This window comes from Carassius auratus, chromosome 4, assembly GCF_003368295.1.
Source record: "Carassius auratus strain Wakin chromosome 4, ASM336829v1, whole genome shotgun sequence".
Taxonomy (NCBI): Eukaryota; Metazoa; Chordata; class Actinopteri; order Cypriniformes; family Cyprinidae; genus Carassius; species Carassius auratus.
The window spans coordinates 19,958,428-19,973,948 of NC_039246.1; the positions used below are offsets into that span (position 1 = coordinate 19,958,428).

The 15,521-nt window shown below is 43.3% G+C and overlaps 1 protein-coding gene across 1 annotated transcript; it reads left to right on the forward strand.

Moving 5' to 3' along the window:
- Positions 1-11,492: 11,492 nt before the first annotated feature.
- On the forward strand, positions 11,493-15,229 carry LOC113056809 (piggyBac transposable element-derived protein 3). The gene is made up of 2 exons (XM_026223685.1): positions 11,493-11,707; positions 12,575-15,229. The coding sequence occupies exons 1-2, from the start codon at positions 11,650-11,652 to the stop codon at positions 14,503-14,505; spliced, it is 1,989 nt and encodes a 662-aa protein (XP_026079470.1). The 5' UTR covers positions 11,493-11,649; the 3' UTR covers positions 14,506-15,229.
- Positions 15,230-15,521: the final 292 nt, after the last annotated feature.

Sequence of the window (15,521 nt, forward strand, 5' to 3'; positions counted from 1 at the left end):
ACATTTTGTATAGTTTCATAGTTTATGCATTATAGTTATAAAAACAAATAAATTTAGCCAGTCACATAGAAATCTTGGGCCTTATCCTTTTCTGACAGTTTTAGGGATTTTTAAAAATCCTAAAAAACCTTATTTGTGCTGCAAATAATAATTTCAAACTAATTTGATACTGACCTCTGACATCCTGTGACATGATATTTATTTGAATTTACATAATCTCATGGATGTAACAGTAAATCTGTTCAGCTCACAGATCAAGACTAAGCTGTAATGCAAGCAGAACTTTCACAAATGCTTGTAGGTCAATAAAATCATTACAAAACACTTACAAATCATTTAAGGGATTTGATAACACTGTAAAATAATGTCTAATTTGTTAACATTAGCAAATGCATTGATAACACTTTATAATAACTGCACTCATTAGTAAATAGTCAGTTCATGCTTCATAAAGCCTTGTCCCATTCCTCCGGCATACAGGAGAATTTACCCTGACTTTCATGTCTCCAAATTAAGTTTCAAGTTTCATTTATTTCAGGAATATATGGCCTCTCGGCCCATAGTTCCACAAATGTCATGACATGGCAGATAATCTCTTTTTCGTTCCTTGATATATATACAGTGCTAACCGCCATGCATTCTCAGAATCACAAATACTTGGCACATCTTTGCAGACATCACCCACAAGGACAAGTTCACTAAAATATTTCTTGCGTAAATCTCTATACAAAGGACAAACATACAAAAAGTGCATCTCATCTTCAATCACAGAAATATTTGTTAAATTACAATAATGACAGATTCTTTCTGCAACTGGTGTATTACTCCATCTACCCGTTTCTATAGCTAACTGATGGCTTGAACATCTGAACAAGAATAATGATCGTACCAGTTGCCTATTATACACAGACGTAATGTAGCTCTCTTGTATTAACAAAGACTTGCATTGTGAGTATATGTTTAGTTTGTTATTTTCTAAAACTGATGCATACCATGCCTCATGTGCTTTTTCTTTCAATCTTTGATTTAGAACAGCTGTAAATGTTCTTATATCACCTACACTTTGAGCCTCCCAAGTAGCTAAAAAGCCATAAAAATTCAATAATACTCTAATATTCGTAACCCAAGTTTTTCTACCTACTTTATCTAATTCTAAAAGCATATTGTAGCATTTTCTTGGATAGCGATGATCAGGCATTGACACTAATTTTATCCAATACATAATACATCTTTTCATATAGGAGGTCGACAATGCAAATCTTCCCAGGTCACCCAAAACCGCTACATTACTTACACTTGTGCTGACACACAAAAGTTTTTTACAAAAAGACACTTGAACATTCTCAATACATTCAACTGGTTCGAAGCCCCATATTTCACAACCATAATACAGTATAGGTGCAACCATGCGATCAAACAAAAACAGAGCTTGCGTGTAGCTAATTTTTTGTTTACGGATAAACTTTAGCAAGGAAAACATTGCTTTCTTGCCTTGGCTTGCTAAATGCTGACGGGTTTTCCACCATGACAATTTTGGTGTAAACCACATACCAAGATACTTGTAACAATTAACTACTTCTATCTGTTCTTCAGCAAAATACCATTTTTCATTTTTGTTCAAATGTCCCCCTCTTCTAAAGACCATAATTTTTGTTTTACTCAAGTTCACTCTCATACCATAGAACTTACAGAATTTTTCCAACTGTTCAATCTGTCTCTGTAACCCTCCAATTGTATCTGCTACAGTGGCCATATCATCAGCATACAACAATGTTTGCACTTCTGTCATCATTTCAATCTGAATACCTTTACAATTTTTCTTTAGCATTGTTATGTATTCATTTAGAAAAAGAACAAACAAAAAAGGGCTCACCGTGCAACCCTGTCTCACCCCAATGGTACAATCAAAATATTCTGTTAAACCTTCATTTCCTTTCACACATGACTTAAGTTTGGAATACATAGATTTTAATACATTAAATACTTTCCCACCAATACCATTCTTAATGAGAATAAAATACAAAAGAGTATGTTGAACACTATCGAAAGCTTTAGAAAAATCAATAAATATACAATACATCTTTCCTTTTTGCTTTGTAATATATTTCTGAACCATTGACTGTAAAATAAAAATATTATCTATTGTGGAATAACCAGACCTGTATCCTGCTTGTTCTTCAAAGAGTATATTATTCATTTCTGCATAGTGCACTAACCTCATATTCAGGATCTTTGTAAAAATTTTACCTAGTACGTTAAGCAGTGAGATTCCTCTATAGTTCTCCACATCATTTTTATCACCATTCTTATATAGAGGACAAATCACAGCTTCACACCAGGACTCTGGGAAATCTCCTGTTTCTAATATTTTGTTATATAAAGAAAGCATTATGGGACATAGCGTATGTAGAGCTACTTTTATCATTTCAATTATAATACCATCCGGTCCAGGGGCTTTTCCATTACTCATTGACATAATAGCTTTAAAGACCTCATTATACATAATATTACTGTCCAAAATTTCATCTCGATTAAAAACTGTAGTATCATGATTGTTTACACAGTCTGTAACAAAGATTTCAAAATCAACATCTAAGTTACATTTTGACTCCGATAACAACTGCATAAAATATTCTAACCACTTAAAGTGTTCAATGTTATTAGATTGTTTGCTGGCCCCTCTAAAGCTCTTAATTTTCTTCCACAATTGTTGTGTTTTCATGTCACCCTGCAACATATTACCTAAGGTATTGTAATTGTACTGTTTTTTCTTTCTATCACATAATTTTTTAAATATACTTCTCTCAACAATATAACTCTTCAGATTTCTCTCATTACTTATTCTTCTAAAGAGATTTAGTGCAGTATATTTAGCATATTTCTGGCATGAACAATCTTCGTCCCACCATTGTGGTTGGTTCCTTTTAAGTGTAGATTTTTTAATCAAAAATTTTCCTGCCTCATGTAGACAATCTGTCAGGATTTTAGTTGCTATTTTAGTGTTTTCTTCCACTGCTTTCCCAAACTCACATATAAAATTATTATTAAATAGATAAGATAACCTTTGTACAAACTCCCTTTCACTATCTATTCCCCATTTAAATCTTATCCAGGGTTTTACATTACCATCTATCTTCGTTTTTATTCTTGATTCAATGCTATTTATCCTCATAGTATACAGTAATGGGAAATGATCAGAAATATCCACGTGTAAGATTTCAAAATCCTTAACATGTGTAAAGAGATCACTAGAGATAATAAAATAATCGATCACACTGCATCCTGCAGCTGATATAAATGTGAATTCTCCATCAATATCTTTACCAACTCTTCCATTAACTAAATGAATATTTAGATTGCGGCACATATCTAAAAGACAGCGACCAAACGTATTAATCACCTTATCTTTTGATTTTCTGTGCCATTCAAAATAATCATTAGTGTAATAACTGCCACAGGCTATATATTCAGAGTCATCACACTCAATATAATCACATTCATTACCTGTTCTAGCATTAAAATCCCCTGCGATGATAAGTTTTACATCTTCTCCAAATTGATCTAGCACATTTAGGATTTCATTTTCCAAGGAAACAATACCATTTTTCTCTTCTCTCTTTCTATATGAGCTAGATCCCTCTGGGAAAATATAAGTGAAAATAAGGACAGTGTTATCTTCGAATAACCCACTCTCTTTGTCAGAATATAGAACTACACAGTCAGTTGCTTGTACACAAATCCTATAGAGATATTTCACAATAGAATCATGTACATATACACAAATACCTCCAATATTACGACCAAATGTTGACACTCGCTTATGCACGAGACGAAAACATGTATAATCAGTCAGTAAGTTGCAAAACTCAGTCTCATCTTGTGACCAGACTTCACTCAAACATATGACAGAGTTTCCATTCAGAGTGTCCAATAACTCACTGTTATTGACCTTTGTCTTTAACCCGTGAACATTCCATGCCAATACAGTGAGTTCATTTGGGCCGAGGCCGTCATCCTACCTTACGAAAGTTTCAGATGATCTTTCTTTATTCGTTTCAATTTCAATCACGGACTCCGACTCTGTGTCATAAGTTAACATTTTACCGTCCACAAATAATTTGTCGAAACGAAGTGACATCCGTGTGTTTGGTTGAGTTTGTCGTAGAGTTTGCATGTAGTTAACCAACTTTCTCCGTATCTCACGCACACGAGCACTGAAGTCCTCTGACACCCTAATTCGATTGTTTACTTCATCTTCACTACTTCGTTCACGCCATTCCCGAGTTTTTTGTCTTGCCTTGTGTAGAATCTCTTCCTTGTCTTTCCACCTTGTGAAACGAACCACCACCGGCCTTGCTCTCCCATGCGATCTTTTCCCAACCCGGTGAGCGCGTTCAATCGGTAGTTCCTCGTCGCTTTTGGCTCTTTCCACACCAAAGTATTCAGCCGCGTGTTCCCGTATCTTTTTCTCACTCTCTTCCCATGTTTCCCGATCCGATTCTGGGATGCCATAAAAGACAAGGTTATCCCGCCTGCTTTGGTTTTCCATGCGATCATACCTCTCCTGAAGTTCGGCATTTTCCTGTTCAAGTCTCTCCACTGTTTCCACAAACTTTTCCACCAACTCTTTTAAATCCATGACTTCTTTATGAAGTGATTCAATCTGCGTGAGAGTGTGAGGTTCGTTTGGTTCTAAACCACCTGTCGCTCCAAACAGTGTTGTTTGCCGCGTTGTTCTCTCCGGCCTAAACGTTGAGTCTACGACACCACGCTTGCCTCTCGCGGGACCGGGATTTTCCTCCACATCGCCCGCTAAGATTAAAAGAAGGCAGATTGCTACCGCTAGCCGCAGTCCGCCCGCAAACACGCCGTTATGGAGTTTTATTGTGGCTATCTTGACCTTTTCTTTGGACGCTGGCTGAGAATACCGTCCTATTCTCTGCCTCCATTGTTCAACGGTGATCCCCATGTCAGGTGTAACCGTGTAATCGTCAGCGTCATATAAGAAAAAAAATTATAATAACCTAAACCAGCAGCATAACTAGATGGAAATATAGATTAGAAAATATATTTACACTTGGTCTGTCCAAAAAATGCTAATAATAAAATAAAATAAAGTCTTTTCAGCATTAAGGTAATAACATTACTGTTTTTTATCCCTTTAAAATCACTTGTCACTTAATGAAGCTCTTTTTTGTGTGCATTTTGTTGATTATAATGAGAGAACTTGAGTTTAATCGTGAAGACGTTTTATTAGTCATTCTTTAGAGTTTCAAAGATTTAGCTAAATCATTTAATTTATTAATTTCTTGTTTAAGGCTAATTAGGCATAAATAATGGGAACAAAATTATACAGTATATGTTTACACCCCCTCTAAAACCTAACAAATTCACCAATTACTCTTAACGTACTCGGTTACTAATGTAACCTCGGTTCCCTGAAATACGGGAACGAGTACTGCGTCGAAGACGCATATGGGAAAAACCCCTTTTTTCTCCTGAACTGAAGCCTTATTCAATCACGCAGTGAAACTGCACAGCCAGTGCAGTGCTATTAAAACAAACCAATAGCTTGGCAGTGGTGCTGCACGAACCTATGGCAGCGAAGCCCGCCAAAGCCCGACAAAATGGGCGGGGAATCTGGCTATATATTGGCCGCTTCGCCACAGGAATTCAGGTTACTTCGACTGAAGCGACGACTGAGTTGTGCAGCCTTTTTAGCATGGCAAGGAAAGCAGTACTTGTTCCCGTATTTCAGGGAAGCGAGGTTACGTTAGTAACCGAGTACGTTCCCTTTCAATACTTCACTCGTACTGCGTCGAAGACACATATGGGAACCCAGTTCAATCACGCCATGCTAAGAAGGGAGGGCGACCAACGCAATCACACTTGATTTGTTAAACCAAGATATGACAATAGCAACTAGGGGCAGAATAAGCTCAATGAGGTTACGTCTGGCCTAGCCTGATCATCCTGTGTTCGTATCGCCTCAGTAGACAAGGGACCGAGTGCATACGAGTAGAGTTTGAGCCTTGGGCAAGAATGGCCAAGAGCATGCAAATGAGGAACAAGAAGGTGACCTTCACACAGAAAGTACCCTAGCATGAAGCGCCGGGACGTCTAGATTGTAAAATCTAGCAAATGTGGACGGCGAGCTCCAGCCAGCCGCCTCACAAATTTCTGCGATAGTCACACCACTAGACCATGCCCAAGACGAAGACACTGCTCTCGTCGAATTGGCTCTTACTCCAATTGGGCTTTGCAGGCCCAAAGAAGAGTAGGCTAGCTGGATTGCATCAACAATCCACCTTGAAAGTCTTTGCTTAGAGACCGGTAACCCTCTGGTGCGGTTTCCAAAGCATATGAAGAGCTGTTCTGATCATCTTATTGGCACAGAACGCTATATGTAGACTTTTAGAGCCCTCACTGGGCAAAGTAGATTCAGCCCTGGATCCTCCTCTGTGTTTTGTAACGCAGAGAGGGTGACCACTTGTGCTCTAGAGGGTGTGGAGAGCACCTTTGGCACATAGCCATGCCTCGGTTTCAGGACGACCCTCGAGTCGTTAGGCCCGAATTCTAGGCAATTAGGGCTTATCGAAAGTGCTTGCAAATCACCCACACGCTTAACAGACGCTAGTGCCAATAGCAGAGCGGTCTTTAGCGACAGGGCTTTAAGGCCTATGGACTGTAGTGGTTCAAAGGGGGCCCCCTTCAGGGCTCTCAGCACCGTGGGCAGGTCCCAAGAAGGGACGGTGGGAGGGCAAGGCGGATGAAGCCGTCTGGCACCTCTCATAAATCGGACGACTAAGTTGTTTCTGCCCACCGACTGGCCTGCTATAAGGGCGTGTGACGCCGCTATAGTTGCTACATAGACCTTAAGCGTGGAGGGGGATCGTCCCTTCTCCAAGAGCTCTTGCAAAAAAGACAGTATCACTGATACGTCACAAGAGGTCGGGCTTTCACCATGGTCTGAGTACCATGTGGAGAACACAGACCATTTGGAGGCATAGAGGCGTCGTGTAGACGGAGCTCTAGCCTGTGAAATTGTGTCTAGCAAACGCTCAGGGAGTCCCGCGGGCTCCCGTCGAGTGACCAAAGGTGCAGAGACCACTTCTCTGGGTGTGGATGCCAAATCGTCCCGTCTGCCTGAGAAAGGAGGTCCCGTCTCAGGGGAACGGGCCATGGGGCTGCAGTCAGCATCTGCGACAGGCTATCCAGTGCTGATTTTCCCAGAATGGGGCTACAAGCAGAACCCTGCATCTCTGGTCCCTGACCCGCCTGATTACTTGGGGAATCAGAGGGACCGGAGGAAAAGCATAAAGAAGACGGTTGGGCCAGTCCTGGGACAACGCGTCCTCGATCTTGGAAAAATTTATTGGGCAATGAGAGTTGTCATTTGAGGCAAAGAGGTCTATTCCGCTCTGCCAAAGACCACCCATATCTTCTGAACCGTCTGTGGGTGGAGTCTCCACTCTTCTGAGGAGACAGCGCTTCTTGACAGCATATCCGCGCCCTTGTTAAGCTTGCTCGGAAGATGCACTGCTCTCAGGGACCCCAAATTGCTTTGGGTCCATTCCAGCAGTCGCGACGTTAGTCTGAAGAGACGCGTCGATGACAGCCCACCTTGGTGATTTATGTAAGAGACCACCGTCATGCTGTCCGATCTGACCAGCACGTGGTGGCTCTTTAGGTCTGACAGGAAGCTCTGGCAGGCTCGTTGAACTGCAATCATCTCGAGGCAGTTGATGTGAAGCCTGCTCTCGACCATTTGGACGAAAGTGGGTTTCCCTTCGCACAGAGCGCCCCAACCCTTGTTGGACGCGTCTGTGGAGATCACTTTCCTTCTGCACACCATACCAAGTGGAGCACCCCGTTCCATCCATTGCATGTTCCTCCAAGGGGTCAGGGCCGAAATACAGTCCTGACTCACCTTGATATTCAAGCGTCCGTGACGCCATGCATGAGGTGGAACACGCGGTTTCAGCCAATATTGGAGGGGGCGCATACGAAGCAGCCCGAGCTCCAGCACCGGTGATGCCGCCGCCATAAGACCCAGCAGCTTCTGGAATGTCTTTAGGGGTCGAGAAGCACCTATTTTGAAAGAGGCCGCAAGTCGCTGTAGAGCCGCAGCGCGCTCCTTCACCATTGTTGCCCTCATCGTCACTGAGTCTAACACTGTTCCCAGAAATGATATCCGTCGGCTGGGGGACAGTGAGCTCTTGACAAAATTCACCCTGAGCCCCAGGCATTCCAGATGGCTGAGAAGCACAGTTCTGTAACCCAATGCCTCCCCCTCTGACTGAGCTAGAACTAGCCAGTCGTTGAGGTAATTGAGAATGCGGATGCCCTTCTGCCTGAGAGGGGAGAGAGCCGCATCCATTTGTGAACGTGCGAGGCGCCAGAGACAGCCCAAAGGGGAGGACCTTGTATTGGTAAGCCACGCCCTCGAAGGCAAATCTCAAGAACGGCCTGTGACGGGGGGCTATCTGGATGTGAAAGTAAGCGTTTTTCAGATCCAGCGAAAAGAACCAATCCCCTGAGCGTATTTGCGAGAGGATTTGTTTCAGTGTGATCATTCTGAAGTGCCGTATCATGAGGGCACGGTTCAGATGTCTTAAATCGAGGATGGGGCGCAGCCCGCCATCCTTCCTGGGAACTAGGAAGTAACGGCTGTTAAACCCTGAGTCGCGGTGTGCTGGGGGAATGATTTCTATAGCTCCCTTCACCAGCAGATTTTCCACTTCGGCACGAAGAACGTGAGCATTCTCGTTGTGCACCGAAGTGGTGACCGCCCCGCGAAAGCGTGGTGGCCGTCGGGCGAACTGAAGGGAATAGCCGTGTTTTATTACTCCCATGACCCAATCTGATACCCCGGGAATGGCTTGCCATTGTGAGGCCCGGATGGATAGAGGTTGTATTAACTTGAGTGATTGACCGCCGTGGGGGGACATAGCACTCGTGAGTGTTGTGTGAGGAAAACTGCTCTTTTTGTGAAGGAGTGTGTTTTTTAATTTTTTGCACTATAACAGCGCTTTGCTGTCTGGGCGCTAACAAGGGCCCATTGTTTGCAGCAGGAACAACTTCGTCGACATCTGGAGATGGACGGTAGAACACACGGGGCAGTTTGGGGGGTGGTCCGGCTGTGGCGAGACTTAGCCCCCTTCTCTTTCTTTCCTGTCGATCAGGATGACGGCGGCGGCGCAGGGTCCAGCACTATCTTGGGCCGGGGTCCCATGCGCTTAGGAAACTGATACCGTCTGGTGGCCGAGCGAGAACGGTGTCGAGGCTCGGGTTACACCGGCTGGGCTGCGGTGGTAGCAGCAGGCGCTTGCTTAGGAGGCTGACGAGTCGGCACCTGTCTGGGGCGACTGGCAGCAGCAGATGAAGTGCGCTTCGGCAGGAAGTGTCGCATTGCCTGGGACGACTTCTGCGCCTCTGTGAAACGCTCTGCGAATCCCTCTATCGGCGGGCCTAAGAGGCCGCTGGGGGAGATCGGTGCGTCTAGGAACTGGGCCCTGTCAGCATCCTTGATCTCCGTAAGGTTAAGCCATAAGTGGCGCTCCAGGACGACCAGGTTAGCCATCGAGCACCCAATGGCCTGGGCGGTGCTCTGTCTGTTGCACTTCTCAGCTCCCTGAGCGTGGCGACATCTGGGCCAGACTCGTCGGTGGCGGCGAGAAGTTTGGCCTGGAAGACTTGCAGCACCGCCATAGAGTGGAGCACCGCGGCTGCTTGCCCTGCCGATGTGTAGGCACGCCCGGCGAGCGCCGACGTCGTACGGCAGGGTTTGGACGGATGGTTGGCCTTGGCTTTCCATCCAATAGCTGCTGGTGGGCAGAGATGCACGGCCACAGACTCGTCCAGTGGCGGCAGCCATTCGTAACCTCTTTCATCGGCGCCGTCAATTGAGGTATGGGCGGATGAAGATGAAGTACGCAGGCGCGCTGAGTAGGGGGCGCACCACGATTTAGTGAGCTCGTCGTGGACCTCCGGGAAGAACGGAGCAGTTCGCTGACGAGGGGCTTGCTGGCGCCCCGGCAGAAACCATTCATCCAGACGGCTACGGGCTGGTTCCTCTGGAGGAGACCAATCCAGACCCAGCTCATCCACTGCCCTGGAGAGAACTCGGATAAGCTCGGCGTCCATCCCGAGTTTCGAGCGGTTTGGTTCAGATGACATCGAGGGGGCGGGGTCCGGCAAGCCCGACAGCTCCTCAGCATCTGAAGCGGCTAGAGACATGCTATCCTCTAGCAGTTCCTCCTCAGTCCCTCCAAACAAAACCAGATCACTCGCGGCAGCAGAGGGACACTGGTCTGGCTGTACAAAGAGGACTGGGGAATCCCCTCTGGGCGGAGAAAATGAGGCACGCGGGGGCTGAGCCGTCGTGAGCTCGCTTTCATCCTGCTGCTTTAATCCTCTGCCCCGCCTTTTCTTCCTTGCCGGCTCGCGGGAGGAAGAAAAAGGGAGGGCGCGAGGAGCGAGATCGCTCTCTGAAAAGAAAGCGATTCGCGAGCGCAGAGAGGCGATATTCATGTTCTCGCAATGAGAACATGAATTCCCCGCGAGTGTTGTGTCAGCGTGGGGTTTCCCCAAGCACGCGACACACTCGCTGTGCCCGTCATCAGCGTGCAGAGGGGCTCTGCACGAGCTGCAATGACGAGACGGCATTTGCAACAACGCCGTAGAAAAAGGCTCTTTTAGAGAAATTTGCTCTTTCAATATATCTCACCGGATGGCCGCAGGGAAGCGATGTATCTGCGGTGGGGTCGCGTTCCAGTGCGAGGCGTGTCAACGGCGAGCAGTTCAGCGGAGATCAGCGAAGCGATGTGACGTCGTCGCTGAGGGAGAAATAATCTGAATTCCTGTGGCGAAGCGGCCGAAATATAGACAGATTCCCCGCCCATTCTGGCGGGCTTTGGCGGGCTTCGCTGCCATAGATTCGTGAACACCGCTGCCAAGCCATTGGTTTGTTTTAATAGCACTGCACGATCCAATGGCTGTGCAGTTTCACTGCGTGATTGAATAAGGCTTCAGTTCAGGAGAAAAAAGGGGTTTTTCCCATATGCGTCTTCGACGCAGTACGAGTGAAGTATTGAAAGGGAACTTAGAAGACATGTTATATGTTTGGAAATGTAATGTTCCAACAAGCCTGTTTGATCAATTACCAAAGAAGAATGACAAAATTATTCAGCAAAATAAGATTTTCTTATCAAAGTGATAAGATTTTGTGTTACAAAAATGAGTACACCCTCCTCAAAGTTACTAAATGCAAAAAAAAATGTATAGGTGTTTGATCAACAGGTAAGTATAAATATATATATAGACAAGTAACATCCTGGAAATTAAAAGTGTTATATAGCCCACTGAATCATACTCAGACTTAATGCTGGCAGCAATGGAACCACTTGGGGTGCTTGCCAGGTGATTTATTTCTTAGCATAAAATAGGATAATGGAACAAGAGGAATTCCAAAATATTGCTTTAACCTCCTACGACCTGGCGTCCACATATGTGGACATCACATTTTTAGTTGTGTGCACCATAAAACTTAATTCTGTGTAACTGGAACCTGTTGTACACAAACATGGACACTTACACTGCCATCTGGTGGGGTCAGAAGAGAAAAACACTTTACACAGAAATTCCAAGATGGCGGCGAACACATCTGAAAAGTCAGGCAGCCACACCAGACCAAAACGTCCACAAGGTAAAAAATCTAATAAAATGTAATTGTTGATTCTTGTTAAGTTATGCATAATGGTGTTGTATGATTAATATGGCATGAAAATTTGACAAATTTTTGTAACAGTAAAGATTTACTATTTCGCTAAACTTGAAGTACACATATGTGGACAGTGGGACTTAACTTTGTTGAAAATGTAAAAATGTTAGCAAAATATTTAACTGTGAAAACATAGTTTGTGAAGAATTTGTTAGAAAACATCAATTTACAATAATTTACAACAGTATAAATTGACATTGCACATGTGATAAATTACTTTACATTGATTTTTAGTCTTTGAAAATGTAAAAATGTTAGCAAAAATTTAGTCTGGGAAGAATTAGTTAGAAAACATCATTTTACAATAGTTTACAACAGTATAAATTGACATTGCATGTGTGAAATAACTTTACATTGATTTTCAGTCATTGAAAATGTAAAAATGTTAGCAAAATTGTAGTTTGGGAAGAATTTGATAGAAAATATAAATTTACAATAGTTTACATCAGTAAAAATCGACATTGCATGTGTGATATAAATTTACATTGATTTTTATTTGTTGAAAATGTAAAAATGTTAGCCAAAGTGTAGTTTGGGAAGAATTTGATAGAAAATATAAATGTACAATAGTGTGCAACACTATAAATTGAAGTTGCATGTGTGATCAATAAATCTACATTGATTTTTTTTTCACTGAAAATGTAAAAACTTTAGCAAAAAATTTAGTTTGGGAAGAATTTGTTAGAAAACATCAATTTACAATAGTTTACAACAGTACAAATTGACGTTGCATGTATGATAAATAACTTTACATTGAATTTTATTTTATTTTTCTCCTGATATCATTTTCAGGGCGTATTCCTCTTTCAAAGGCACTGGAATTAGTTTTGGAATCAATTGCTGGGGACAACTCAGAGGTAGAGGACTTGTCTGACATTGACGACCCCATAGAGGATGTTGATTACCATCCTCCACAACAGGAGCCAAGCAGCAGTGAGGAGGAGAGTGATGGGGATGAAGACCCCACTCCACAGTCCACTGAGGCCAGCCGGGGACGTAAACGTCTCCGTGGTGAAACTTATGGTTATCGTTCAGACCATAGCATTGCTATTTTGCGCACTCCCAGACGTCAGACTCAGCAGCTTGAGTCTGATGGCTCAAATGATGACCCTGAAGAGCCAACACCAGGACCAAGCTTTCAAAGACAACCCATGCAAGGACGAGGAGTGCGCTGGAGGGCTGCTCAATTGACCCCAAACCTAGCCCAGTTTGAGCCTGAGGAGGAAACTGAGCTCGACAGAGAAGACTGGACCCCACTGGACTATGTAAACCAGTATATTGATAAAGATTTAATGAAACTGATTGTATACTGCTCCAATGCTACAGTACTAGCTAGGAGTGGGTACCCACTCAACACATCAGTTGACGAGATGTATCATTTCTTTGGTGCCTCAATTTTGATGTCCTGTGTCCCGTATCCACAAATCAGGATGTACTGGTCCAGCGCATTAAGATTCCCAGCCATTACAGAAAGATTCACACGCGACAGATTTTACAAACTGAGGCAATCAATAAAGGTGGTCATTGATGATGACATTCCAGAAGACCTGAGGGAATGTGACAAATTCTGGAAGGTGAGGCCTTTTCTTGACCGCATTCTGAAAGGCTGCAGGTCTCAGACAAAACCCGAGAGCGTTTCTATTGATGAGCAAATGATACCATTTACAGGAGCCTGTCCTTGTCGACAATATCTGCCAATGAAGCCCAATCCAGTTGGCATGAAAAACTTTGTTTGTGCTTCAGCGGAAGGCATCATGCTTGACTTTGAATTATATCAGGGTGCAGATGCACTGATTGCACAGGTCCAGGAGCCAGGTGAACTAGGTTTGGGAGGCTTGGTCATCGATCGACTGTCTGAAACTCTCCATCCTGGTACAAAAGTGTACTGCGATCGGTTCTTTACATCCATCAAGGCTGTGAATCGAATGATGGATAAGCAGGTGTACCTGACTGGTACAGTTATGAAAAATCGGGTTTCCGAAGCAGTGCAGAAGCTACCAAGTGACAAAACAATGAAAAAGAATGGAAGAGGTACCTCAGCACAAGTTACCACTGAAGATGGGAAAATTTGTGTTGTAAAGTGGTATGATAACAAGCCGGTATTGATGCTGTCTGTTGTTCATGATGGACAGCCTGAAGACACCTGCCAGCGATGGGACAAGAAACAGAAACAATATGTGTCTATCAGACGACCAAGTATTGTTCGCGAATACAACAACAAGATGGGTGGGGTTGACCTCATAGACAGGATGATCAGCTACTATAGAATGAGTGTCCGTACCAAAAAGTGGATGCTTCAGATGCTCATGCACTTCACAGATGTTGCTTTAGCCAACAGCTGGCTACTGTACCGCCAAGATCACTTAGTACGTAGCACACCAAGAAAGGGCATCATGCAATTTCTTGAATTCCGAATGGAAGTGGCTAAGACATTCCTGGCCCAGCATAACAATGGACAGGAAGACAGTACAGACCTCTCAGAACAGGAAGACAACACAGACCATTCAAAGCCAGAGAAAAAGCGCACTGTGAAAGAAGTACCCCACATCTCAGTCCGCAGAAGGTCTAATGCACATCTTCCAGAGGTGGTCAACCTGAAGAATGCAGCACGCTGCAGAGTGACAGGCTGTTCTGGGAAAACTCGAGTCCGATGTGTAACATGCAAGGTGTTCTTGTGCTTGCAAGCTGCACGCAACTGTTACACAGTCTTTCACAGCAGTTAAGTGTGATCAACTGTTCCCACAGATAAAAAGGACATTCCTAGTTTGGAGTAGTTGGAGTTTTGGACTGTTCCTGGAAAACTTGAGTCCAGTTTGTAGCATGTAAGTTGTTCTTGTGCTTGCAAGCTACACGCAACTGTTATACAGTCTTTCACAGCGGTTAAGTGTGATCAACTGTTCCCACAGATAAAAAGGACATTCCTAGTTTGGAGTAGTTGGAGTTTTGGACTGTTCCTGGAATACTTGAGTCCAATTTGTAGCATGTAAGGTGTTCTTGTGCTTGCAAGCCGCATGCAACTGTTACACAGTCTTTTACAGTGGTTAAGTGTGATGAACTGTTCCCACAGATAAAAAGGAAATTCCTAGTTTGGAGTAGTTGAAGTTTTGGGCTGTAATGTGATATGACAGCTTGTTTCTTATAAATGGTGTTTTTCCAGATCCATGTTCACAAGCTGAAACATTTATATATGCAACAGTAACAATAAAAAATGTTCAGGTACAGTACTCAGGATTTAAATAAAAGAGATTTGCACTTTGTTACACAATGGTGTCTTGATTGTTTTCTGTGAATACAGACCAAGTGTCCACATATGTGGACATCATTTTTTTCAAAAAGAGCTTCATGTTCAAAGATAATTTCTTGTTATTATATTTATTGGTTCCTCCTAACCCCAAATAGCTAGAAGAAATCTAAAATGCATGCCAAACCAATATCCGTGTCTTAGGAGGTTAAGTGTGAAAATATAGCAGAAGTAGCACCAATATTCAGAATCATTTGACTTGTGATAAAGTTCCTGAAACTCTTAGGTCTTTACATTAAGATTTTATTTAGTGATAAATAACTTGCAAATTGTCTCAGAGCTGGCAAAAGCTATGAAAAGAGTGACACTTCATGTTACAGAGTATGACACAGCCTGCAGAAGTGACAGGCATGCTTGTTGTCACCACTAGAATTACCTACTGTAGCAAAGCAAAATAAACTAATTTAATCTCTTTCAGCCCTTACAAAAGGAAAATAT